This window comes from Zosterops lateralis (genome assembly GCF_965231275.1).
Source record: "Zosterops lateralis genome assembly, chromosome: 5".
Taxonomy (NCBI): domain Eukaryota; kingdom Metazoa; phylum Chordata; class Aves; order Passeriformes; family Zosteropidae; genus Zosterops; species Zosterops lateralis.
In genome coordinates this window covers 55,528,421-55,556,128 of record NC_139766.1, presented here as the reverse complement: position 1 = coordinate 55,556,128, position 27,708 = coordinate 55,528,421, and the positions used below count along the sequence as shown (strand labels likewise).

Here is a 27,708-nt window from a genome sequence, read left to right as displayed (position 1 = left end):
GGCATCATGGGGAGCAGACATCATAGTCCTGCTCCTTAATCAAAAACCAGCACCAATTTGGCAAGTGTCACATCTGCTCATGATTGATCTCTGTGCCTGGTAACATGGCACAGGAGCGTGTTCTCCAGGGGGATCTTGGTGGCCGCTCTGTGAGTTCAGGCTATGGTTTAGTTATTAGCAGAGTGTGTGTGGCAAGGTGGAGCTGGAAGGTAGTGTGTCACTGAGGAGAGGTGATTGATGGCCATCTGGCTCTCCAGCATGAAAATACAATATGTCTTTGTCCAAAGGGACAGCAAATGCCACCAGCTGACCATGGCAGCAGGGATTTGTGTGCTCAAAGAGTAGAAGTTGCTGAGATCAATTCTAGTCTGACTAGGACAGTACCTAAATAAGAGGAGAATTTAATTTGAAGATGCTTTCTGCCTGTTAAAATATGTTGTGCTCAGAGTTTCCTATTCACCCACTGGGGTAAAAAAACAGTGTCCGAGACCAAGAGATGGCTGTGCACACAAGCAGGATGCATAACTGTTGGGAAGAGCAGTGGACCCTCACCTGCAAGTCCCCCTCTAGCCACTGTCTATAAAAATGTGGTGGCTCTCATGCTGTGGAACAAAGCCCATTGTTAAATAAGCCATCCTACCTATGTAATTGCTGTAGAATTATTCAAAATTTACAAGTTGTTTTTCATAAGCTTGTGCTTTGCATCATACTAATTATAGCAGATGCATTTTAAATGTATCATGGGAAAATTATGCAGCCAGAAAACAAGTTCAGAGCTGGTGGGAAAATGCAATTAAAAAACCCACCCAAACCAAAATAAGCAAAGGTACCCCCAGGGTAGATAAATGTTGCTTATCAGTATGTAGTGAGTGCCAGATCTTACTCTTCTTTTTTTAAATACAAATAGAATGGGGGAAAAAAAGAAAGGTGTTTTGTCTGTCGTAATTAATAGGAAGGTTTCAGGTGGGTTTTTTTTACTACAAATGTGTTACACTGTGCTGATTATTTGGAGAGTAGAAGCATAAGGCAAGATAAGGAGAGAAGAGAATAAAAATATGAAGTCTAAGTAGAACGTAGTGGTCCATTGCCTAAAGCAGTAGAGGAGCAAGCTGAAGTTACTGCAGGCTGATCCTGTGTTCCGGCCTTCATGTGCAAGTCATATGGCTCACAATGGCAAGAAACTTCTTCCAGAAACTGACATTTCTCACAGCTTGGATGGATGGATGGATGGATGGATGGATGAATGGATGGATGGATGGATGGTTACATTGAGTTTGGCACAACTGCTGTAGCTCATTTCTTGGGTTGGAACTGCCATGTGAGTAATCAGAGCTGCCAAAATCCAGCCATCATGGGAGAGCAGGATGATGGATGCAACTATTATTCCTAAGCCTCACCTCTTCTCCACGACTGAATCTCACCTCAGCTGCCTCTCAGTTGCAGTGGGGTTGGTGAGTACAGTGGAAATAGTGGGCTCTTGCCACATGCTATATGTGCAGTAGTGACACATGGTGAGGTGAGGTCTGTACCCATTTCTCTGTGTATACCTGCCCTCATACAGCTTTGTTCTGGACACAGGGGTTTCTAAGACTTAGAATGGCTGCTGCTTCTGGGAGTCACTGGGAGGCTGTGGCATTTTGGGGAGAAGTTTATGGGAGAGAGTTCTGCTAGGAGGTCTTCATCTTGCTGAGGAAGGCAGAAGAGGAGGAAGATGGCTTGTGTTGCCCATGCAGAATATGAAGGCAGCTTTGTGGTCTAAGCAAGGAGAGAAAAGGTGACCTTGTAGGAATGCTCAGGGATCTCAGTCTTATTGTGAATGGCCAAAGTCAGAAGACAATAATGTTGCTCAGGGGCTTCAGGTGGGAGTTTTGCTCTCTTTATTCCTGGGTTAGGACCTGATGGTACCAATGATGGCATCACCTTTGCAAAGACCAGAGGGACTGTGTAGCAGGTCCATGGTGCTGTATTCACTGTGGAGCACACCTGCCTACCTCCTTTGGTGCATCCTTAGGGAAGACAGGGAGGATGGATGCTAAAGCAAAGGGATCCACCAGCTCGTATTCCTCTTGGCCACAGAAGAAGAAACACTCACTTAAAGCCTCTCATGCCTTCATAGCCACAGCAGGTGATGCCTTTAGCCAGTTCAGATGCACTTCAGGAATCCTTGGGGTTTCCTCCCAGTTCATGTACCCCAGCTGGTGCTTTTGACACATCTACAAAACCATCTGCCTCTTCAGTAGCCCTTTGCACATAGCCACAAAGTATTAAAGCCAGGTCATAGCAGTAAATCCTCTCTCACCACCAGAGATGGGGGGAAAAGGGCAGAGAGACCCTGCATGGCCCTGAAGAGCTACAAATCCAAGAAGCAGCATCAGCAATGCACAGAAGTTCAAACCTGTCCCACTTGGGTCTCTGCCCAGCCCAGCACTCTGCCAGCTCCCACCAGGCACCAAGTGGTCATATTTGAGCTAGTTGATGACATTGTGTTTTTATTTACTGCTTGCTTATCCTTCCGCCCCCAAAGATATTACTTCTTCCATTCCTGGAGGGGCAGATTAGGCAAAGAAATGTGTCCTTTGCTGCTGGCAGCTTGGTTTGGCTGCTGTTTTCTTCTGCTGATGTTTTTAATAAGGACGGAAATGGCTGTTCATCTCAGGGAGAGCCATTCTGTCATAAGCTGACATTCCTTGGGATTTGTTTTTATTAGCTCAGCTCTGGTGTACAGGCACTGCCAGAGCTGCTCATTGATTTTCCCAGCCTGGATAATATCAAGGCTGCCTGCTCACCCTGCTGTGGTTGCTACCAGTGCTCCTGTAACTCCTCCTGCGCAAATCCCCATCAGCACTCTCCTCCTACTGCTCTTGGCCCCAATGAACAAAATCAGGTCATTATTCCCAAGCCAGAGACATCTCCTTTCACTGGGCTTTGGGTTCAGTTCATACCTAAATCATAAATGTAAAACATACTTCCTATAGAAACCCTGTCACTGAAGTGTACTGAATTTTGGTTTTTTTTGTTTTCAGTTACTCAGTAAGTTGTTCTTGTGCTAAAAGTAATCTGTGTGTCAGCTTATTCTGGGAAGTGAGTGTAGCTTAGTGGTAACAAACCTCATTGTCTTGCATGCTGTGCCATGCAGCACCAGTCTGGAGAGCCATGGTGCATTTGGGCTAGGAGCTGTTTGGTTGATGCTGTAGGGAAATTATCTCTTGGACTGACATCTGGTATTTCTCATGGGCTCTTCTGGTTGTCCAAGTATTTGGGAAGATCATTGAGAAGCTGCAGGTCACTGTTGTCTATACACTGATGGTCTCAAATGGATGTTGCATGCTTTAGAGACCCTAGGGCTTCCGCTGTGCTGGAAAGATATCCCTAGGGATCTTCTGGGAATGGCAGATCCCAGAGGGTCATGATCAGTGGCACAGAGTCCATTTGGACCTGAGCAGGGAGGTAAGAGCTGACAACACCACTGGTGGTCCCTTCTGACTTTCACCATACTGTGATTCAGTGGTTAGCATGCACATCAAAGCTGTTTTATCCCTAGTCAAGGAGTTTTGAACAGTGCTGGACAGGGAAAATTTGCTCTTCTTGCATTTTTCTGCGGTTAAGAGACCAGGCTTGAAGGCTGAGACATACATGCAAAATCTTGGTGTGCCAAGATTGTGTATCATATTTAACGCTGGAATTCCATATACCAACTGTGTAAGCCGGGTTATGCTGCTCCTTGTTTGTTACACAGCGATCAGGTGATGGCAAGGAAAAACTCATGGCATTGAGAGAGGTTACCACTATTGTTCTTTTTCCTATATTATTCTGATTGCTGTAACAGTGCAGTAATTTACAAGTTTCAGTCTCCAGTAAAAGGCAAGTTGCCTTTTGCTGTACTTGCTGGTGTACAAGCTCTGGGTGTGCCTGCCCTGAGGGGAAGCTGGCACTGCCGTGGGGAGGATGCCAGTGCTTATCAAGTCTTCCCTGATCCACTGGCTCTGCAGTAGCATCTGAAATTGGGCATCCCAAACAGCCTGGAGTGTACCCAGCCTTTAAAATTCAGTTCACTCCTTCTCTTGAACTTTACTAGAAAAGCTACAAATTCATATTTTTTTCCCCTGAGGTTTTTTTAAATTGCTCTTGTTCCCAGTTTATTGTTGTTATTCCTTTCTGTTTGTTCTTCTGTGAGTTTGTTGAGTTTGAGGAGGGAGTTTGTAATTATGGAGAAGTTGTTTTTATGGTTGTTTCCCAGCACTCCAGGGATGAGTGTTATGTACGTAAAATCAGTATTATCTTTACGATTAATATTAAAAAGAAAAGCAGTAAGAGTGATAATAATACAGCAGTGAAGCGTGTTTATTGCTAAGCATGGTGAGCTTCTTGGGCAAGCAGCCATTCCCTGAAGAAGACAAAGAACATGGATGGTGGGATCCCTCTCCAAGAGCAAAACACCTCTAATTCCTGCATCATATCTTAAAATCAGCTGAGTTGTGGTATTGTGATAAGAGGTTGGAAGTTGGGACCTGCGAGATCTATCTCACCTAGGGGAAGAAGCCCTTGGAGAATTTTCCCTGCACAATGCTAAATTTGTTTTGTGATGGATGAATCTGGCCACATCTGGGTGGGGTGCGTGCATCTGGCAACATCTGCCTGGTTTCTTTCTCCCTGCATCCACCTGCATTAGTTGCCTTGTCCTGTTGCCCAGACCAAGAGCTCTTGGTCCATTCAGCCTGGCAGGCCAATCTAATCAGATGAGGGCTTGTTCAGGGAGATGTTCTCCTGCCATTCCCCTGCAGCCTCAGACAAAAGAAAGAATGATTTGCAAGGTGCAAGGTTTGCATTAACATTTTTCTGCAGAGTTAAGAGGGATGGATGAGCCGGAATGACACTGAGATAAAGCAATGCGCAGCTGCCAGGGAAATGATGTGCTTCATCTTGTCAGGTTTCTGGGCGCTGCTGGATGAGCTGGCTGGAATAGGCATTTCTGTCATGAGCCACAGAAAGCACACAATGATTTCTTGTCTCTCTGTTGGACTTGTGACCTCTAGTTCCTTAGGTATTGGAAATAGTCAGAAAGAGATGCAAGGAGGTTTGGATAAAGGAGCCCTCCATCTGTCCAACTCCAAGTCTTCCTGGAGACAAAACTTGAGCATGGGAGGGATGGAGCAGGGAATCACTCCCCATCATTCATTATCATTTGATGCCTTTCAGTCATGCTGGTAAAGCCAAAGAGCTGAAAGGTTTGAGATGTTTCTTGCAAGCACTGACATAGCAGAGTGTGTATCAGGAAAGGCCATCTGACATTTGATGCAGCTTTATCATTGGCAAGCAGGCAAAGAAAGTGGATAAATTAATCACCTTTTCCCTCCATCTGTCATAAGCTTTTATCCCATGGAGGAAAAAATGTTTCCACTTTGCTCTGGCTTTTTGAAGCGTGACGCTATTGTATTTGCCAGCCTACGTACTGCCCAAGTCATCAAAATGTCAGAAATGGTGGAGAATTTGATTACCACAAAGCTGGGCTTTCGAGCTGCTCTGGTCTTTGTGAAATGTCTCCAGAGGTTTCCAGTCAGTTTTTTCTCCAGCTCATTGACTCTAACCACTTATACTCAAGCAGTCGTCTTGTGAGTCTCTGTGTATTTCTCATGTTTTATTTACATTTTGCTGAGTAATGATATCTGTAATTTCACCACATCTGGTGGAAGCCTGGGGAGTTACAGGTAAGTTTTATAGCCTGAATAAGGAAGAAGTTGGTGGGATAATCTCACCAGGAGGGTCTCATCATGTGCCTCCTCTTTCCATGAGGGACATGCAGTGTAAGCTCAAGAGCAATGCAGCTGTGTTTTATCAGCAGAGCCGAGGCTCACCTATCCTGCCTCTCATAAAACTTTGTTGCCTAGCTTTGCACTGGCTTTGTTTGCATAGCTTTGAAGTACATCCATGTTAAAAGTTCATCACAGGGAATCAGTCACTTTCCAGGCTGTCTTAAAATCACTGTTCTGTTACAGTTTAAAAGCAAATGCGTGTCTTTCTGGGTAATGTTCTTAGGATCAATCTGTCTTCCCAGGAGCTCTAAAATATAACTCCAGGGCTTGAAAAAGAAAAATCAAACTTCCTTTCTCCTTCCCCTGTGGAAAAAGAAAAAAATATGTAAGCAATCTCTTTCTTTCCAAAGCCTCCAAGCTCATACATCTCTGAACATTTAAAGAGAGTCTTTTTTCACTGTTGGCAAATGGTTGTAATGGACTTGTAGTTGTTGGACATGATGTCTTTACACTGGAATCACTCTGTTCAATGGTTCTTTGTACTCTGTGTCCATGCACTCCTTTGCCATACTTGTGCAAGATTGAGCTGCACACAAGACTACCCCTGATATCTCAGTATTTTCATAACAGCATTATTGTTGTTTCTGTAAGGTTTTGGGATCTGAGTCCATTCAGGGCACTTGCAGGTTGCAAGACACTTTGGAGTCTGTGTTTCAGGTTGCAGCTTTCTTGCTGCAGGGTTAAAGTTTAGATCCATTTAATCTTTTTGGTACTGATGCCTTGTGCCAGATAACCGTACTCTGTGGCTGGGATGCCTTAGAAGTCACACATCATGCAACTGATGAGTTTTTTTGTTTTACCTTCAGCACAGTGATGCAGTCCACGACCTGCTCCTAGACTTCATCACATGGGTTGGCATCCTGCTTTCACTGGTCTGCCTCCTGATCTGCATCTTCACCTTCTGCTTCTTCCGTGGGCTGCAGAGCGACCGCAACACGATTCACAAGAACTTGTGCATCAGCCTCTTTGTGGCAGAGCTCCTCTTCCTCATCGGCATCAACCGGACTGACCAGCCGGTAAGAGGCAAAGCACTTTCTGCTTCTGTCACAGGCTCTTGTCTCAGTGTATCTGCAATGTTTGACCAGTAAGAAACATTCTGCACACTCTTCATTCCATGCACGAGTCCTCACAGGGCTGGGCCCCTGGCTGATAACTGGGACTCGCATGCTGTGATTTCAGGGGCTGTATGTGTGTTGCTTGTCAATTATGTGTATGTTCATTTAATAAGCAGGTTGTAAAAATGAGCTTATATCATGTACATCTTCATCTGTTTATTTGCCTGATTGTGTATGTGCCTACCTTTGTATCTTTTAATATCATTTATATATGCAAATATGTGTCTATTTTAAAACAATTCACACATGTTTTCCAAGTGAATAAAGGTTCTTCCTTTGGAGACAGAAGATAAGAACACCCTCATTTTTATTAAGCCTCCAAGTAAGAGTACTCCTGACTGTTGCATTAATTAATCATGATAAAAACTCCTTCCCTTGCTCTTTTCAATTCTCATGCAGATTGCCTGTGCCGTCTTTGCTGCCCTCCTGCACTTCTTCTTCCTGGCAGCTTTCACCTGGATGTTCCTGGAGGGGGTGCAGCTCTACATCATGCTGGTGGAGGTTTTTGAGAGTGAGCACTCCCGGAGGAAGTATTTCTATTTGGTGGGGTACGGCATGCCTGCGCTGATTGTGGCCGTGTCGGCAGCGGTGGACTACCGGAGCTACGGCACGGACAAAGTGTGAGTGACCTTGGCATTGCTTGGACCTGTTCAGGAGAGATGGGAGTGGGGGCAGCAAATGGTTGTGAGGAGCCCAGAGGGTTTGTTCAGGCAGAGCTCAGCCAGGAGGCATGCCTTGCCTTATCTCTGCTTCTTTCAGGACAGATTCCCCATCATGAAATTATTTGCAAAGGTATATTTTCTAGGGAAGTCAGTCAAAGAAAATTTTGTCACATCATTGCATAACATTAGCAGAGGTGACTGTCCCAAGTCTCAGTTTGGTACTATATCAGCAATATCCTCCTTCTCTAACTAAAGAGTATTTCTTATTTGGATGAAGATACTGCTTTCTTCTTTTTTTTTTTTTTTTTTTTTTTTAGCAGTTCTATCAAATTAACAGAGCCTGCAGGCAAAATAGGTGGTGACTGTGGAGTGCATCAGGCTCTTTGCAAATCAGAACAGCTATATCATTTATCATTAGGAATATTCTTAAGTGTTTTCAGCATTACTGAAGCTGGTATGAAAGCACAAGTTAGATTATCATGCAACACCGTCTAATGGAAAACAACACCATCTAATGGAGCCTTTGATTCTCTTTGCCATCTTTGCAACAATAGGATTAACAATGTGTTTTTATTGCCCTTTTTTTTTTCCTTCCCTTGGAAGTCTGCCTTTCCAGTCTCACTTTAACTGAATTAAGGGCTCAATATGAAGGTACATATAGCAATGAGCTGTATGAGGTGGTTCTGAAGCTCCTTTTTAGCACAGATTGGGTCGGGCCGTGGCAGCATTTGATCTTCTGTTAGGTTCAACTGCAGATTTTTTGCCTGAAACCTTATTAGGATATATGAACCTTTATTTCTTGAAAAAGCAGATCTGTAGAGCAGTGGAGCTGCTCATGATCTGTTACCATGCTCAGCAGGCAGGCTTGGATCCCAGATGGATAGTTGTGTTGTGTTCCTCCCATGAGTAGGAGAACAGCGACCTGAATTTGTATGAATGTCACGCGTTGTGAAAAGGAAAGGAAATGGCCCACACAGATAAGGGTAGGAGGGTGTAAGTTTTTAAGGATCTCTACCAAATTATCCAAAGTAGTTTGACTGACTTTTACAGGCCCAGAGGGCAAAGAATAAATAACACAACAGCTGATTGCCATTTTTGAAGATTTTCCATCCATTGCCACCTGCTTCCTGCCCCAACAAGCTCTTCTATTCACTCCCCCTCTTGAGCATTATATAAGCACCTATCGAATCAGGTAGGAAACAGTTTGCCTTGTACCTTTAGACAAATTTATTCTTAACTGTGCTGTTTCTGTAGAGGACATAGCTCTTCACAGTGGCCTACATCAGGCACGTTGAGCCTCAAATATATTCCAGCTGTCTGGAAAGTCAGTTCCTGCATATCTGTCATTGCTGGAGCATTGTCCTAACCTGTCCAGTTTGCAGTGTAATATTTTGTGGCTACTTTCTATGCTGTTCACTCTTTGACTTTTGCAAATAGACCTTGGGTGCCCAAATGTTTCCATGGCATGGAAAGTAGAGGCAGAAAGTTTGGCTGAAATTCACTAAAGGCGAACACTTCGCTATCTTGGCATTGAAGAGGCATCAGTCCTGTGTGTGTGCCAATAAAATATGTCTCCCTCCCCACAGCACAAAGTGGTATTTTTAATGATTAAGCATGTATATATAATATTTTGCAAATAAATATTTACAGAGATTTGCAAATCTAAAATATTTATTTATAATTTTTTAATTCCAGAATGCACAATTTTATCACGTTCTCAAGAGGAAAATAAAAACCATACAATATGTTTTGTATAACTATCATGCTCCATCTGGTTGATGGATGATGATGTATTTTTCAGTATAATGTTATTAGAAGGGTAGAACTGATTAGAATTTGTAGTGAACTCTATGCCAGGCATACATAATTTGATTGCAAGAAGTTGCTTGGTTTTGCCAGGTTTTGTAAAACATCCTCTGGAATATATTACTTGCCTCCCTCCATTATTTACTGCATTTGTTTAAGCGGGACTTATGGAGCTGTTAGTGTTATTTGTTTTTTGCCTGGCATTTGGTGCCACCATTCATACATCTCAGAATGATTTACTTAAACACACAGTGTAGGGTTTTCTTGATTTCATTTTCCTTTCTAAATCCAACCCTCCCATAGCACATGCCCAGATTACATAGCCAGGAACAGGCACTTGTTCCTCTCTCTGTTGCTTTATCCTCACTTGGTGCTTGTGATTTTCTGAAGTGTCCTGTGTCCTAGTATTCTCATTGGCATTTTGGAGGAGCTGTTCCAGAAAGATACTCTTATACACATAATTATTTCAAGGATAGGGATTGATCTTTTTCTTACTTTTTTGTTTGTTTGTTTGTTTGTTTTAGAACAGTTCAAACCCCTTATATTCGGAGATTAATTTGCTTTATGCCTAGGCAACAGCATAGTGATTCCTTTAAAAGGTCCTCCCATTCAGGCTAGCTCAGCTGTGTTTGGTCATTTCCCTCAGATAAACCAGAAATGTTGCATCTCATGTTATTCTGATTGTAACCTCTAAAGTAAAGATGAAAAGCAGAAAACCCCTCTGCTGACAGTGTGGTTCCCCCACATTGCCAAAGAGATTCTGGCAATGCTGTCATGAACTTCCAAGTGACTGTTTCTTACCGGCCGTATCTTCGGCTGCTGGGTCTTAAATGGTCACTACTCAAGTTTTGCTGCAAAAAAAGAAGATCCTGGGATTGTATTAAGAAAAAAAGAAAATTAAAAAGATCCATCATTTGCCTTATCCTCTGTGTTAACCAAATACATCCATCTCCTCAATGGACATGATGTCAGGGGTCATGGTGGGCAATGCTACAAAATGCAAAGAAAATAGTATAGAAAATAGTATTTGCATTTGTAGTTAGTGTTTGAAAATAACTTGCATCTAAAATTCAGTGAAAACTCAATTATGGCTTTAGCAGCTTTCGAGAGGACTCATGCTAGAAGCAGGCCATCCCAAATCAGCAGCAAGAAGCTATTCCATATTTCCATACTTTCCTCAGTTTCATATCAAAGCCTCTTACAAATTGCAGAGGAAAGCAGCTATGCTTTGAGTGGTTCAATATATTTTAGAAAATGCACTTGTAGGTATATTCATCCACTGCTGATCAAATCCATCATGGCAGGGATCTCTCTTTTGTTTCTCCCCCGCCTTCTTCCCCCCTTTTGGAATGCTATAAAGCAGGATATACATGGTAAGCAATCCAGCTGTCAGAAAGCAAAATGAAAGCCCTGTGTATGTACACAGCCTCTGAGTCCATCAGCCAGGCGCCGACATTTCATGCATGTAAATGCTGCTCAGAAAATAGCTTCTAACAATGTGGTCTGTCTTGGGTGGCTCCACTGAACTTGTTTTATTTGCAGTGCTGCTGCCAGTATTTGGAGGAGGAAGTGTGAGCTATGTGGATGCTGAACTCCATTAAGCAGAACCTATATTGCACCCTTGAAAGGCATGTCTGGTGCATACATATCCCATTACTGCACCCTGACAAGGAAGCTGTACAGCCACATGAAACAAACCGCTGAGCTCCCATGAACAACATGATATGTTTAGGGCTCTTCAAATTTTATGGTCCAATGGCAGCTAATGATTGTTTATTGGTTATATTTAATGCACACCAGGGATAGTTTAGTATTTGATTTCTCTCCATGCAGAAAATAGAGTAAACTCTTTGTAGTCTTTATTATTTGGGCAAAGCTTTAGGTGAATATTGCGACTTGCCGCTGTGGAAAAGGAGAAAATTAAGAAGTAAAGGAAAGCAGTGCCACGGAGCTTGTGACAAGAACTGAATGCATTGGGGTGACTCCTAGAAGAAGCAATGGGGTTTTGAGCAGTATTCCCTACATACACACATTTCCTGATAAGCCTTTGCCTTGCACTGAGCCCTGAAGGAGCTCGTTTGCTTAATGGCAGTGCAGCCTAAACTCATAATGTGGCAAGTCCGTGCTCACAGCGCAGCTGCGCGTGGAGGGTCACAAGTAACTCAGCAGCCCAAGATTAGCAACTCTGGGAAGTGAGTTGCCTGATTGCTTCCTTGTTTTGAGGAGCTCATTTATGCAGCTCATTGTGTGTGTGGGTTTTTGTCTTCTAAGGCAAGAAAAGCTCAGTGTGGTACTTGTCTGATTAGCAATTTACAGCTCCAAAACGCAATTGGCGGGGTGCCTGTGTTTTGATGTTTTGGTCTTAATTTGCATTTTTAATGAGGTATGACTTAAACAGGTTCAAAGTTTCATCTCTTCCTGATGACCACCAAAAACCCCATCTTTTTTTTTTAAGTCACCCAAAACTGAGTATCATACACAGTTTCATAGAAAGGCGAATTTTCTATTCAAACAAATAAAAAATGACATTGCATTCTTTGAAGTGTGCAGAGAGGCCTAAAAAAAGCCTTCTGTGTTTTTCACAAGCTGTGCTCCAGCTTAGGTGAAGCTGTCTCTCCCAGGGCTCCTTTTGCTCCATGTCTGGCCCCCACTTACCCTGATGGCAGGACCTGGTTCCTCTGCTGTTTCTCATCCACAGGCATTTGTCTCTTTGTCACTCAGTTGTTTTGTACAACTGAAGGGACAGATATTTTAGGGGAGTGGAGTGGAAAATTTCATTCTTTTTGCTGTCTGGAAAATGAACCAGTTACATTGCTCTTCTTTGCTGAGCCTGGCACAGTTTTTTGCTCATTCTGTATTTCAACTTTTCCCTGTTTTTCCCCATGTCCCAATCTATATGCATTCAAAACCAGCTGCACCAGGTGTGACCGTAGGGTGGTAATCATGCTTGAAGAAGAGAGATTTTATGCATTTCCTCTTCCCCAGACTTTCCAAGAGCCAGGTCACTCTTTATGCTGAAGGAAAACCAAGTCGATGGCGACTAAAATATAGTGTTCCCAACTCCTGGGTAGCAGGGGCTGGAGGTTGTTTTGAATGTTAAACTTGTTAAACTGTCAAAAAAAAAAAAAAAAAGGTTCAAAATATTTTCATTTAAAAAATAAAACCCCCACAACCCTCTGAGTCCTCTCCCACACAGCAGCACTCATTATCAGTAGAAAAAAGTGATGGGGCTGCGCATTCTGTGATTTATATGCAGCAGCTGAGGCATAAGCACTAGTTACTCATTTTTCCTGAGAGGGATGGGGTAGGTATAAAGTCTGAAAGGCCGTGTAAATATGTGAGCTGCTGCTATGCGGACATCCTTGTTTAGGAATGGGGGGGCACTTTTTACAGGGACTTCATTATCCTTGAAACCTCTATTCCTTTGTCAAATCTACTTGCAATTGGGCGACATTTCAGATGTTGTTATGGGTTATACACAGATGTCACAATCGCATAAACCTTTTCCTATAGGGAATTAGTCTCAAGTAGTTTCGAGTCACTCATGTTGTTCCATTACCAGCTGCATCTAAATCACCTTGAACTTCAGCAGCCACGGAGGAAACGAGATTTCCCAGCAATCGCTCTGAAAGCTTCTGTTTGCCTCCTGCATTAAGATTTTGATGCTATCACTTGAAGATTCTGGATGAGCAGCTGCAGAGGCAGTTCAGGAATGTCAGTCACGGAAATGACAGTATTTTAATTTGTGACAAATGTCATTATGAGTATGTGTGTATATCAATTCATCTCCAACACTGAGGAGACCTGAAATTTATATGGTCAGGGAGGGAAGTGAGACGTTTTCTCTGCATATTTGAATTTATTCATATTTTTGGTTTCTCCAAGTCACAGAGGTTCAGGGTATGTTTTATTCTCTTGTCAGGCATCTCCTACTGATCATCTCCCATAGGGCTGCTGGCACAGACCTTTCTGCCTGTTGCAGAGTCCATTGGAAGGGAAAAAACATTAGGCACATACACTAGAGCTGTCATTTGTGAGAACTGCTATCTCCAGCACCATGATAAATTCATATATACAGTTCCTGTCACTTGCCTAATCATGAAATTGCATCGGATGTTTAGCATAAGAGTGGTTTTATGCTTTCTCAGTCCTTTGTGTATAAACGGAACTGTGATTTGCAGCATTGCAAAGACGACAAGATATTATTATTTTAAACATTGTGCGAAACTTTCTTGAAATTTACATTCGTCTGTCTTGTACCGAGTCACTTCCATTTTATCTTCCTGTCGCCTGGAATGAACTAGGAATGGAAATGTAATTTCCCAGGGGCCTTAAAAAATGTGGGGAGTATTAAATGTAGTTGAAATTAAGCGATTAATAATTTAGTTTTAGGCCATGAATCAACTTCTTGTGATAGCGCAGACCATATGCAACCCTGGAAACATTAGTGGAAACAAAACACTCAGGAGGTTCAGGGAAATAAAACACTTTAAAGGAAAAGTTGCTGAACCTAATTAAGCCTCAGCGTTCTGTTATCCAATTCATGCTTCTTATTTTGCACCAAAGTTTCTCTGATGTGCTTGCTGGAGAAATGTCATCTTGCTTGACAGCTGACAGACAGCTTGCATTGCATCAGAGCTGGAGAGCAAAGAGGAGCACAAAGTAGAGAAGCAGCTCCGTGGATGTTCATCAGCCCCCTTCCTTAAAAAAAGCCACAGTCTAAGGAGTTTTTCCGACAGATGCAAAAGCCTTAGTAAATAGGCCTTGTGCCATTTTCTCCCCTGCTTCCTCTAGAGGTAATTATCTTACTCCATCAATAGCGCTGTCAGAAATTGGGCACATAATTCAGCATTTAAATGAACAAGCAATGTAATATTTCCTGTCTCCCACCGGCGTGTTTTGCAGCTCACATTCTTCTCTGTCACTCGCTCACTCTTGATGTATGTCCTGGGTGCAGTCCTTGAATGCCTCCTTTCCCCTGTGTTTCATTACAGATGTTGGCTCCGACTTGACACCTACTTCATTTGGAGCTTTATAGGACCAGCGACCTTGATAATTATGGTAAGAACTCCTAATTAACTACTCCATCTCTCAGGTCAAGAAATAAAACTTTTGCTGTCCCTTTTCTCTTTATCTTTAATTTACACAGATTAATTTGAGGAAGGCATGTTCTTCTTTGACCCCACCTGGCATAGCAGTTAGACCCTCATTATGAGAGGCTCTTGGCATTGCAAAATACTTGATCAAAATGGACCAGGGAGCTTCAGAACGGGAACTTGCAGAGTTTGGTTTCTATCATTGGACATTTAGAAGTGCCAAACTGTTTTGATGCAACTCGCTGCTTACACTCTTTTTTGAATTCAAGAGTGAAGTTTTGCACTGATAATGGGGGAAAAAAATAAAATTAAAAAAAGGGAAATCAGGGAGTGTTGGGAGGGGAGATGAAAGAAAGTCCAAACTGGAAAAGAAGTTGATGAGGGTTTTTCCTAACCAGCAGAAGTTGAAACTTGTGTGACTTCATGTGTAGCATGTTGCCAGTATATCAGCTAACAAAGCAACAAGGTAGAGAACCCAGCTTTAGAGACAGCTGGAGTTTTCTTATACTTTAATCGCTACAATATGGCTTAAATAAACCATCCTTTGTTTTGACTAGACTACAGTTTGGTTAGCACAGAAAACCAGGCACTCTCACTTCAATGCAGACATTGTCTCTGCTTCTTCTGGTTCTCCTGCAACTTGGGAGCCATTTTAGCAGTCTTCCACATCAGGAAGGGGGCCAGGCCACGAACTACTACTCTTGGGGTTTTTATTCCCTTAAGCAATTCATTCATAAAAAGATACCTTCCCTTTTTGATTATGTCTCAAATCCTAGATTGGGCTTTTGGGAAACTCCTTCCCAGGAATTGGCTGCCTTGTGAACACTGAGGCATGGAAACACCATCCCATCCTTTACAGAACAAATCAAACACTTTTTTCTTTTTGTTTTTCAACTTTGCATTGATTATTGCCAATAGTTGTGATTTCCCTGCCCATCTGCCCCATTACAATGTGTTTAAAAGGTGTATTCACAGAAAAAGATGCTTTTATGCTTCATTTCAATGGGCCTGGCTAAGTAAGGTGATTGGAGGGACTTCACAACTGTACACCTCTCAGACACAGGAAAGCCCTTACAGCAAGTATTTTTTATTTTCCATAATGCCGTTTGAAGCACTACAGTTGAGGTTAGAACCAGCCTTGTATCAGCAGTGCCACAGCTCTGGTAAGGATGTGGCATCACCAGTCCTGTAATCTACAGGCCTGGTCACCTTATAAAATGCTTTTGAAATTTTCTGTGATTCAGTCACTATAAAGCTGTACTGTGAGCTAATTTCCTACAGTAACCTATCTGTTACAGAGAAGGAGCTGACTTTCTCCCCATCACGTTGTGCTGTGTCACATAATCCTTTTTTTTTTTTTTTCTTCCTCCATTGCAGCTTAATGTCATCTTCCTTGGGATTGCTCTCTATAAAATGTTTCATCATACTGCCATACTGAAACCTGAATCTGGATGTCTTGACAATATCAAGTAAGTGGTTTTTATCTGCCTGTTTCTGTCCTTTGGTGTTTATTCCCTCATTCCTCTGAGGAGCAAAATAGGGGAACCAGCTCTGCCAGCAGCACTGCTAACCAAGGATAATATCTTGGGCTATGGCACTGCAGAGTGGTTTCTAAAAGATATCAAGTGGCTGATGATGAAGCTCTGTACTAGGATTTGGCTGCCATTGTTGGCATTTTCCATTCAGTGTTGCATGAAGGAGGCAAAGGTACATTTTCTGTCCTTGAAGCAGGTAACCTTCTAGTCTATGTAAAGGAAGTTGTGCCCAATAATTACCAGCTAATTATTGTAGTCTCTGCAGGGAAGGTGTTGAAACTGTTGATTATTACTACTTCTGTGTGCTCTGAGGGCGGCTGCCTTACTTGTTTGCTGTTTGTTTTGGCCCGTGACAGATTCCATGACCTCAATTCTTCCCCAGCGTCTTATTGCTTTCAGCAAAGTTATCGAGGATTTACCTGGGGGTGCCCACATCAGCAGGTGGATGTGCTTGCTAGCCAAAGCATGCTCTGTTTGCCCTTGTACTGGGCTAACATCTGAGCCTGGGCATCTTAGTGTCTAGCAAGCTGCTTCATTATATTGCTAGAGTATTAGTCTCTGTCACTGCCTGTTTATTCAACTACCTCTGGCTTTAATTACTCTCTTCAAAAACACATGCGAGATTTCAGGTGCAGCGCATGATAAGATTAGGAGCCTGCTAATTAATAAAACCACCTAATGAGCTTCAGGAGGAGGAAATTGTTGGGAGTCAGCGCTTTACTGCTCACTCAGGAAAGGAGAGTGTGGTGCAACGCAGCTTGAAGTGGGTTCTCCTCTCTCTTTCATGGTAGGAAAGGGAGAAGAGGCGTAAGGGGAGCTCGTTAGAAGATGTCTGAATTGCACACTTTTAAGGCAGCTCTCAGCAAGGCTGTTGTTCTTACTGCTGAGCCACTGGTGCAGATACAGCTTTAATTTAAACCAGGTCAAGGCTCCCCCAAAAACTTTCTCAGCAGGCACAGCTTGCAGTGCCACCGGTGTGCCATGACCTGTTATAGTCCTTTGGGTGAAGTTTTTGTTTCTTAGATGCAGCTTCTCCCTCGAGAGTTGGGAGGAAAGGGAACTGGAGTCTGCACAAATGCAGGAGACCCCAGTGAGCTCAGAAATCCTCAGAGCCCTCGTTCGCCCAGGTTGTGGAGAGTCTGCTCTGCAGGGAACCTCAATTTCTCCTGCCATCACTCTGCGATAAAATGAAATCAGAGGAGCAGTTCCTCCTGGATGTCCAGGATTGATCCTAGAAAGATAGTCTGTAATTTGGTCTTGGATGAGGCATTAAAGGCATGGTACATTTAATAACATTTATTAATATGGCTACTTGTCATGAATTAGTGCTATGGGATTGCTCACTGAGAACAGTCTCTTTAATGTTACCCACACAAAATCATCTTACAGTATGACATTTAAATTAAAAATTGTGAAGAAAAAAACAATAAAAGCCTTATAATTAAAGCAGAAATAATAAATGCCTACTGAATAATCTTCTTGAGCTAATCTCTAGTATCTTTGTTTAAAATGCCAGGAATTTATACAACCAGTTGCATCAATTATAATGTCATTGTAAAATATTTTATAGGTTCTTTGGCAGATAAGTGTCTATTCCTGATTTGACTTCATTAAAACGTTTTGAAAACACAAGCAATTAAAATACTTTTAAGTATGTTGCTGATACTCTTCCAAATGTGTTGCTTCATTACAAATTGCTTTTTATGCTTGAGAAAATAAGAGCAACATAACATAAATTCAGGAAGACGCCAGGCTCACCCTAGGAAGTTTATCAAACCAAGCATTTCAGAACAGACTTGATTGTAATCTGAATACCTAAGCAGGACATCATTAAGTCTCTAAATTCAAGACATGTGTTGTCTCAATGTTAGATGTGCTTGACTTAGGAGGAAGTGCAGATTTGTAACAGAGAGGGGAGTTCACCTTGGAGGGAGGTTTCCTAGGGAAGCAAGGGGCTTGCAATCTCTAGGATTTTTTTCAATAAGATCATAGTTGTCTTCTAGATCATAGTCTAGTTGCAGGTAAGATCATGCTCTCCCTGCACAATCATTGGCTCTAAGTTAGATGTAAAACATGGATGTGTTAGGGCAGCTCTGGAATAAAAAGCCATAGAACATGTTATTTCACAGGCGACCACAAAGATCCTTTCTGAGTTTCTTTCTGTGGGTCTACAGGGTTAGTAAGAAGGCACCCAGGTCCCAGAGCCTTGCATCTTGTTGTATCAGTTAATATTTAATAAAACAAACCAAACCAAGGGCCTGCATTGGAGGGCCCCTTGCTGCCATCTGCATGTGACAGCTTTATAGCACATGGAGAGCTGAATGAGAGTTTGTTCTCCAGCTCATTTCCTAGCATTGCTCTGTGTTAGGCTGTGGTGAAGCTCTCGCAACATAAATCCTGAGCCTATTTAACAACAGCAAAATACTTGATTCCCTATGGCAACGTAAAAATAAAGGCCATAAAATATTTTAATAGGCTGTTAATAAGCGCCCCTGCAATCTGGTCCTTGCCTATGTCACTTTAAAGGTTAGAAATACATTATGAAGTATAGAAAATAGAGAGCCAAATAACTCCACTTAAATTAATGAACTTGATAAGAGATCAGGTGTCACCTGGGATACCTTTAATTACTGCACCAACAGAAAAGCCATTCAAAGGGCAGTGCCTGAACCAGATGTTGTGTGGCTGATAGATTTGTAGGCAGTATGCAAAGTTGTAAAAATAAACTTCCCTAACCTTCAGGAACAGTCCCTGGATTATTGTGCCAGCATGGGAGATTCTGACATTCCTGCAGTGGGGCACTGGTTACCCAGGGGTTACCCAGCAAGAGATTTGATTAATACAGAGCTGGTTTATTTTTGTCCTTGTTAACTTTTCTGGCTTAGCCCAGCACTTTCAAGAGGGAAATAGGGTAACCACATATCTGGGTCCTTCCCCCTGTGCCAATGGCATCCTCCCTATGATAGGTTGGTACTGAGCTGATTCAGTGGGTTGTGCCCACTAAGACAGCAAGATTCATGCTCTAGTCCTGCTTTTGAGGCATGTAGCCAGGAAAAGATGCGAGCCTGTGCGTGTGGGATATGTTGTTCAGAGCTGCAAGAGTTTCTATGCCTGCCACTGATGCCATGAAGACTGGCTTCCATTTTATAAGAGGTACCATCCCCAAACATAGCATGCTTTTACCTAAGCCCTTATGAAAAAGTTCTGTTTGATGTCTTCCTTCAGTATATTTACACAGAAATTTTAAGGATTCATCCAGAGTGGGGATCTCTTCTGCCTTTATAAGATCTCTTTAGTATGAAGTCGCACAGACAAGAATACCCAAACTGCTGCCTCTTGGGTGGTGTATGTAGCTTCTCACCAAACACAGACTGGGAGGGGATTTTGCTTCCCAGCCTTTTACAATGGCTTTTTCTGGGTGCTCGAAGTCCACTGTGGCCATTGCTCTTTCAAGGTGAGCAGAGATGGGCAGAGAGGAGCGTTGTTTAGTCCTTAGCTCTGCCCACATCACACATATCTCACTCCTGGCCCATCTGAGGCTAAAAGTGGAATGCAAAGGGTTTACAAAAAAAGGCTCTTGAGCACAAACTAATTTACTGTCAACAAATGGTACCCAGGAAGGCATTTTGGAAGATTGATTCCCCCAGCTCTTACAAGCTTGCAGGGAAGGCACATCTTTCAAGCCAGGGACTACACAAGCTTTTTGGATGGCGAAAGCCTGCTGTGCTGCTTGCACCTGTAGCCTGTGAGGTGGAGACTGTAGGCATATCAGCACAGTATTGATGCACTCTTGCTAGCAGATGGCTCCTCATGAGGATGTGTTACCAGCTGGAATTCTTTAGAGCAGCTGTGAGGCTGTTTTACTGGAGGTTGCTGCTGTGTGGAGTGATTTCTGGAGCCGAGCGGCTCAGAGTCTCTCCTTCGTGCTTTTCCATTGTGTAGGGAAGATGTTAGATGTGCAAAATGCCTCAGACTGTCGCAGACAAGACTACACTGAATCTTTTTCATATTCACATTCCTGTAGGAAGCTTTGTGTGACAACGGAAAATGCATTATATGTGAATAGTCCAGCACAGTTCTTCCATTTTCCATCCATCAACTCCTTTCCAGGTGGTCAGGGTGTGTACTGTGGCAGCTTGCACACCAGGTTTCCATCCAGCCCATGCCAGATGCTGCAGCACAACAAACCATTCACGTTTCCAGATGCTTAACCACTGTTCTCTGTGCAAAACAGGGTTTCAGACAAAGCCGCTCCTCGAGTGCCTTTGCACTGCATGGCAGTGCAGTGCTTGTTCTGCAGCCATTTAAATACTGCTCATTCAAGTCATTGGGGTTATAGTGAAGGGAAAAAGAGAGGAGCTACACTGATGGTAATCCAGATGTGCTCTTGAGGAAATCTAGTGAAATCTGAGCTCTTGTCTTAGCTGTGAGTTCTCATTGTGCACTGTGTGGGGCTCATTAGTTAAGGACATGGAAAACTGCTGAAAAATTGGGAGGGGAGAGCCATCATTTAGCTAACAAAAGGGAAATCCTACAAGCAGATTTAAGAGGGTTTATCAATGGGGGCCAAGCAGCTGCTACACCTGAAGTTACAGTGGACTTTTCCAAATGGCTGGAGGGGAGAGGATCTCTCTCAGTAGAGACCATCGTTTTCCTTACAGACATAACCTTTCCTTTGAAGTTCCCCCAGGCATCCATCTCTTCTCTCCCTGGTGTTGCCTGGCTGTGGTTGAGTCTGTTAGTGTTCTCCCCAGGCCAGACCAGACTTCCTGACATTCTTCTGTGCCGTAGTATGTGGTAACGAGATTTTATTTTGTTTGCTTTGGAAGAGCAACATGTCAGCTGTAGCTGCCAAGAGCAGTTACAGACCCACAAGAAAGAAGGCAAGAGGCAAAGGGCTTTGCCAGTTTGTTTCCCTTTTTGTCCCATTTTATTGTGTTACTGGTTTAGTCAGGGTAGAGCTTGGGTTCTGCCATAGGCCACCTGGATGCTCTTTAGAAAGCACAGCATATGGGGACCCCTGTAGTCCTGGGTTTGTTGGAAAAACTCATTTAGTACAGTAGAAACTCACCTGAAAGTCATCCTGGAAATTTAATTTTCTTTCCTTCAGAAAGGGAGACCCAGGGTCTTAGCAGGGAGCATGTTTTGTTGCTAAAGAGGCACTATTAATTAGGGACCTTGAGATAGTTTAATCCTGGCATTAATCATTGTATTTCTGCTGCAGTTTTCTTCCTCTTGTGGAAACCTGCTCCCATCCCATCTTCCACAATGAAAGAATAAGCACTATATCAAAAACGTGAAATTCCTTAGAAAAACATGTCTTTATTCGGAGCACACCAGAGATAATGTTTTTAGGCATTGTGACTGGATTCACAAGAACACATGCTGAAATCCCATTAACAGGGATGAAGCAGAAATGTCCTGCATTGCTGCCTTCAGAAATCAATCCTCAAATGACCAAAAGAAGCCCTTCTCAGCTTGCTGGCTGCCATGGAAGTTTCAAATGGTCCATGGCTAAAGGCACACAGCCCTGATGTAATGGCTAAACAAAAATGTATATATTTTCTCAAGTTTCTGAGTGGAAACAAAACTCACACCATACTCCTCTATTTTGTTGTTTTTTTGTTTGTTTTTTTTTTTTTTTTTTCCCATAGAAGTCTCTTGCTCAAAGACTTACAAGAAATAAATCTAAGAATGCACAACTTAACAGCCAAAAGTAGGAGTCAAATGTAAAGATTTAACCTTGATTATTACTATATAAAACCTTGCAAAGCCCAGTCTGGGCTCTTTCAGGGAGTCTGGCCCAGGTTGTGGGAGGTGAAGGATGGGGAGCACCAGGCATAAAACTGAGAAGCCCCTTTTGAAGATATGCATCTTTTAAAACTGTTGCCATAGCCCGCTCTCCCCATATGTTGTATGGGTGTAAGTGATTATCTGCTCATTTTCGTGCTTCAACATATGTATTTTATTTAAAGAGACATGACTAATCCCAGCCCCCAGATTAGCTTGTTGTTTCAGTCCTGTGGGTTTGACTAAGTCATAAAAAAAATCCTCAGTTAGGTAGAAAATTGAAAACAAAGGTTAAATAGAACTTCCAAAAATCATCTGCAGAAATGTTTAAATTAAATCCTTGATTCAACACAGCGGTATTATGCTGGCAGGAGCAGAGGTTTACCAGTCTAGCTTTATTTACTCAGCTGATTGAAATGCAGAAGAAAGTAAACATCCTGGGTTTGGTGCAGTGGGGAATGAGTTAGACTTTTGAAAATGCAAGATTTTTTTTTTTCCTCCTTTGATATGGAGCACTTACATTGCCACTGAAAAACAATAATTTGTAGCAGGTATGCTTTTGCTAATGGAAGATTAATTTGCACTTTGTTCTAGCCATTTTAGATACAAAATAAAGTAGGAGACAATAAGGATTATTCCAGCTTTTTCTATGGTGATTTAAGATCCTCTATTGGTTTCCAGATCTTCCTTGTTTAATCATAAAATGCTACAACCTGGATATAGTTTGTGATGACAAAGGGTCTGGAACTGGATATTGCATTGGGTCCACCCAGGGGACTGGACTTGCAGAACAACACTTTAATCCTTCATTACCTCTGGATTTGTGGTTGCTTGGGAGTGCAGAGGGAGGACAGGGTACAGTGAGGGGGTCCAGCTCTTGGGAGCTTGCCCAGCACAGCACCTAGGTGCCAAAGGTCCATTCCTTTATCTTCAAAGTTCTCAGATTTGTGCAGTAAGGGCTGAGAGTCTGTCAACATGAACACTCCCTGTTAGGAGCAGCAGGCATGGAGAGGAAGTTTTCATGCACCTGTGTCCTGACGGGACGTTACCTATAACTTAAATAAAACAACAGTGCCTGTACAGAGTGAGCTCTCTTTAAAGGTTCTCATAGAGCCTTACTAGCAAAATAGATAACCGAGTGGGCTGTTCAAGAAGAGGGCATTGAAAAATCTCTCCTTCCCACCCAGCTGTGCTATATGCAGCATGTTTGGATTCCTCTGACTTTTGGGAACAGTAGACTTAGAGCACAGCAGCTCCAGGGATGGCTTCTGGAAGGGAATCATCCATGGATTCCTGTTCCAGGAGAGGATCATCTGATCCTAATGAACCAAAAGGGCTCCCCAGCCAGTGTTTGGGTCTAGATAAACTTGGATGAGAAGTAAGTGTGTTTAAACAGTGCTTGGGATCTGCAGACAGCACATTCTCTTGTCACCAAAAATCTTAACAAGAGTGTTTTGCAAGTATAACCAAATGATCTGGGCACTTTGGAAAACGGGGAAGAGCTTTTTCCTCCTTTGGAAAATTTTCCTCTCTGTGAAACTTAAATATTTGCCGTGGAGTACTGAGCTGGGCATTAGAAACTTCTTCCCTCGTTTTCGTTGTCCCAGAGCTCTGGCCATGATCCATGTGTTTCATATGGCCTTTAGAGAGTACTGTGTCTTCACCGCCTGATGGTCATAGAATCATAGATTTATAGAGTATCTTGAAGATCACTGAAGTTCAGCTCCTAGTTCTACACAGAACACCCAAAAGGCATTTTCCAAAGGCTTCTTGAGCTCTGTCAGGGTTGGTGCTGTGACCAACAGGCTAGGAAGCCTGTTTCAGTTCCCAAACACCTTCTGGATAAAGAACCTTTTTCTAATATCCAATCTAAACCTCCCCTGACACAATTTCTGGCCATTCCCTTGGGTCCTGCCACTGGTCACCACAGAGAGGAGATCAGTGTCTGCCTCTCCTCTTCCCCTCATGAGGAAGCTGCAACTGCAGTTGTGAGGTCTCCCCTCAGCCTCCTATTTAACAGGCTGAACAAGCCAAGAGTTGCCTCAGATCTCCCTGGATGCTGTGTAAGAAAGCACCATGCTTTTTAGTCCCCTGGTTAACTCAGTGCTACTCCTATATAGCCCTCATCTGCATCTCTGCATGAACAAACTTGAACAGACAGCCTAAAATAAACCCAGAAAAACCACTCAGAGTTGGCACAAAATGAATTATTTACAAGCTTCCTACCAAGAAAAGGTATGGCACATTTATATTTTGCCCGAGGGCCAAGTTTGTGAGCACCTCAGAGGCAGAAGCCCTGCCAGTGCTGGAAAAACATCTGAGACTGTGCTTTTATCTGCGTGCCTTTTTCCCCCAGAGATGTTGATGGCAGCATCTGATTTTATTTGTTGCAATCTGCTGCTGTTTGAGTTTTTCACAGGAGAGTTTAGTTGATATCTGATTGTTTTGGTTTGGGGTTTTGGTTGTTTACCTATGTTTTTGTGACTGTTGTGTTAATGTTGAATGGTGATCGTAAAGCACTAATCTTCCCACTGACAGGTGTCATCCTTTCTGAATCTAAAAAAAAAAAAAATCAATCAGTGGTTATTGATTTGAGAGAGTGTCCTAGAAGATATTAAATACCTACAATCTTTCTGTGAACCCATAAATCATGATTATTGTTTTAAAAGGCCATACATTTTAAGTACTTTGTCAGCAAGCCCTGCTGGTGCTATTTGGATAATACAAATGTGTCTAAAGGCTTTGCTGAATCCATATAGTGTGGAAACAATTAGATATGTGGTTACACATCAATGTGGCTTGAATAATTGTGCCATGCCTTTGCAAAGTTAGGAAGAAGGAAATAAACAGGGTAAGCAATTCTGAGGGTAATTAATTACTTACGGAAAATGAGATGAACTTAACAGAATTGCTCTTTCCAATTGCAATAATTAAGGACAAGTCTGAGAAAGCAGGACATGACTTGCCTGGGTGAGTTGAGCAGAAAGGGATGATGCTTTGCCTTTGGCAGAACAATCCAGCCACTCGTTGCCCCAGATCATAGGCTTAGGCATCATGTAGTGCCAAGGAAGGTTTTGGCCTCATTTATGTGAATAAAATTTGCAGATCTACTGGTGGAAATCAAAAGTGGCTGTCACTTTTAATATAGATAAAATTACCCTTACACCAGGTGGTAGAGCCTCAACCTTTACAGATCTCCAAGGCATGTAAAGGGCAGGAGTTTCTCCTGGAAATGAGGCTGCGGCAGGCTCACTGACCTCGAAGATGGTTACAGATATTTTGAGGGGACTGGCCACCTGCTGTCAAAGACAGTGCAGGAGCCAGAAGATGAGACTGGTAAATGATGACTTGGAAGGCTATGTGATGAACACCGGCAGCCTAAGGAAAGAGATTAGGAAGCCATTTGGCTTCATGCCGTCAAGGTGGTAACTTTGTCACGAAATGCAAAGGCAAAATCCTTTAAGCACTCTTTTATTGCTTGCTATTGATTTTTCTTGCCATGAAGATGCTCCTTCACTAATTAACGATGAACCCGTTTGCTTTATGAGGGGAGTGCTGGACTTTCCAACTCCTTCAGTAAATCAATTCTTTCTAATCCTTGAAATTAAAAAAAAAGAAAAAAAAAAAAGAAAAAAAGAAGAAGAAAGCAAAACATCCCTACTACTTCATATTGGCAGGCAGTGGGGAGACACAATAGCACACTTTATTTTGTGTTTCCCTCCTGCTTGCCTGCAGGAAACATCTGCCTCTCTGCTTTATTTGCACCATGTTAAAATTAATTCCATGGCTTTTTCTGAATGCTTTGGAAGGGGGCACATCATCCATCTGTTTTTATTTGAGTTTCATCACCCCTAACAGCTACTAAAGGTCCTGTATACTCATTTGGTGTTTTTCTTTGCTTTTCAAACAGTTATTTTGAGGCCCAAGGCATCAGTCCACATGCTTACTGAGCCTTTTCCTGCTATCACAGAGATGGGGAAATACTTGGAATTGTCAAAAGAGTGATAAATTCAAGTTAAGTAAAGTTTAACCATAACGAGTTGTATTAAATTATAATACATAGAGTCAATTAGCTATGTAGGGTTTTATTAAAGGCCTAGATTTACTCTAAATGTGGCTCAAAACTAAACTTTGTTAAATTAAGAAAAAAAAAGCTCTTTACAAAGAATAAGAAGACCAGCTATTATTCTCTTTTTAAATGAGAGCTGAATAGCTGCTTTCTTATGACAGACTTTCTCTGTTGAGCAGCATTTTAGAACCAATCTTCATGTGACTTACTTTTCCTTCTTCAAAAAAAAAAAAGGAAAAGCTTTAACATTTCACGATATTGCTAATCTAGGTACATGAAAGTCATTTGCTTCGTGTAATATAAGTTGCAGATTGTCTGTAACTGTTTTGGGTTGTCCATGTGCATCCCAGCAATTCAGTCTCCTCTTGACAAAAAGGTATTTCTTGGGGTTTTAAAATTATAGGCAGTGCAAAAGGAGTTCCTGAGCTTAGGATGAATTGATTTTGAAATTCCTTAAGCATCTAAACAAGGCTATAATTTACTCATTTTAGCACCTTTTTTAAAAAAAAATATTGGTATGGAAATACCACAGGAGTATAGAAGGTAATGTGAACAATCCTTTCTCACCACATAAGGAGAAAGTACTCTGGGAAATGGAAAGACATCTAACTTAAATAAGGTTTTGAAAGAGTTTTACATGATGTGTAATTAACCTTAAGAAGTCTTTGCCCCAAGGTAAAGTCAGGGCTTTTTTAAGATTAGAAAATGAATTAGGTATTTATACAGATTGGTAGACCATCCGCTATCCATCATCTGGACTGCAAAGAAACACAAGGGAGGTGAGGTAAGATTTCACAGGTTCAATGAATAATGCAGCCACTAAAGATCAGCTTTTTACCTTCAGGTATTTGAAAGTGAAGCCTCTACCTAAGCCATCATTCAGATTTCCTCTGCAGTCAGTAGAGAAACGCATTTCTTCAGGGAGTGGTGAAGCTCCGCCTACCTTAAATGCCTGTTCTTTTAAGAGATAAATTCCTCTTTGGGGGTGCCAGTCTGACATTAACTGTGGGAGGAGCAGCATCACATAATTTAAATGCAATATCCCTTACTGCCAGGTATTGGATGAATTTAACCAAATCCACAGATAGCACTTCAAATCTCAGGCTCTGCTAGGCTAGATTTTCCAACAATTTCTGCTTCAGCTATTACTGAAGCTATTTTACTACTAGTGAATATAATCTCAGTTTTCCAGTCAGCATCTCCATTTTTCTGGGAACTGAGGCTCTTCCAAGGCTTTTCTGTTGTCTAAGTGATGGGTTTTATGTATTGCAGATAATGACACAGTATTACTGCAGCACTGATAAGTTTTCACAGACTGCACCAGGGGTAAAAAAAAAAAAAAAAAAACAAAACAAAAAAAAACAAAAAAAAAAAAAAAAAAAAAAAAAAAAAAAAAAAACAAAAAAAAAAACAAACAAACAAACAAAAAAAAACCATAAAAAAAACATGCTGAAGTAATTTTTGTCAGAAATTGTTGCGAACAGAAGAGTTAAGCTTCTTACAGCACTTGAGTTGGTAAAATGAAAAGGATTGTATTTCATGAGACTAAATTCTACGGTCCCTGTGTGCAGAGAATTAAACTGGGAGTTAGGCGTCTTTGAAAAATCTCACTTCTTCAGGCACCTGTTTGCTTCAGGCAGTGGGTCCTAGACACATCCATGTTGGAAATAGGGTGAAAACTGCTAACATCTTTTTGGTGGTTTTCTCCTGAGCTGCTTTGAAGTGTTAGCCTCAAGCTCAAAGAGAATCCGAGTTTACCAGTTTTGCATTTTGTCTGTACAAAGATGAATCAGAACCTTCAGCTACCTTGAAGAAACACTATTAG

At 42.1% G+C, this 27,708-nt stretch overlaps 1 protein-coding gene across 15 annotated transcripts in view; it reads left to right on the top strand.

Annotated features, from left to right (window-relative positions):
• ADGRL3 (adhesion G protein-coupled receptor L3) overlaps positions 1–27,708 on the top strand; it is a 491,337-nt gene that overhangs the window by 419,540 nt on the left and 44,089 nt on the right. For all 15 annotated transcript variants that reach the window (XM_083862079.1, XM_083862080.1, XM_083862078.1 and 12 more), the window contains 4 exons: positions 6,617–6,826; positions 7,325–7,545; positions 14,388–14,454; positions 15,867–15,958. In XM_083862079.1, the coding sequence (XP_083718205.1) occupies positions 6,617–6,826; positions 7,325–7,545; positions 14,388–14,454; positions 15,867–15,958 (590 nt within the window). The remainder of the gene's footprint in view (positions 1–6,616; positions 6,827–7,324; positions 7,546–14,387; positions 14,455–15,866; positions 15,959–27,708) is intronic.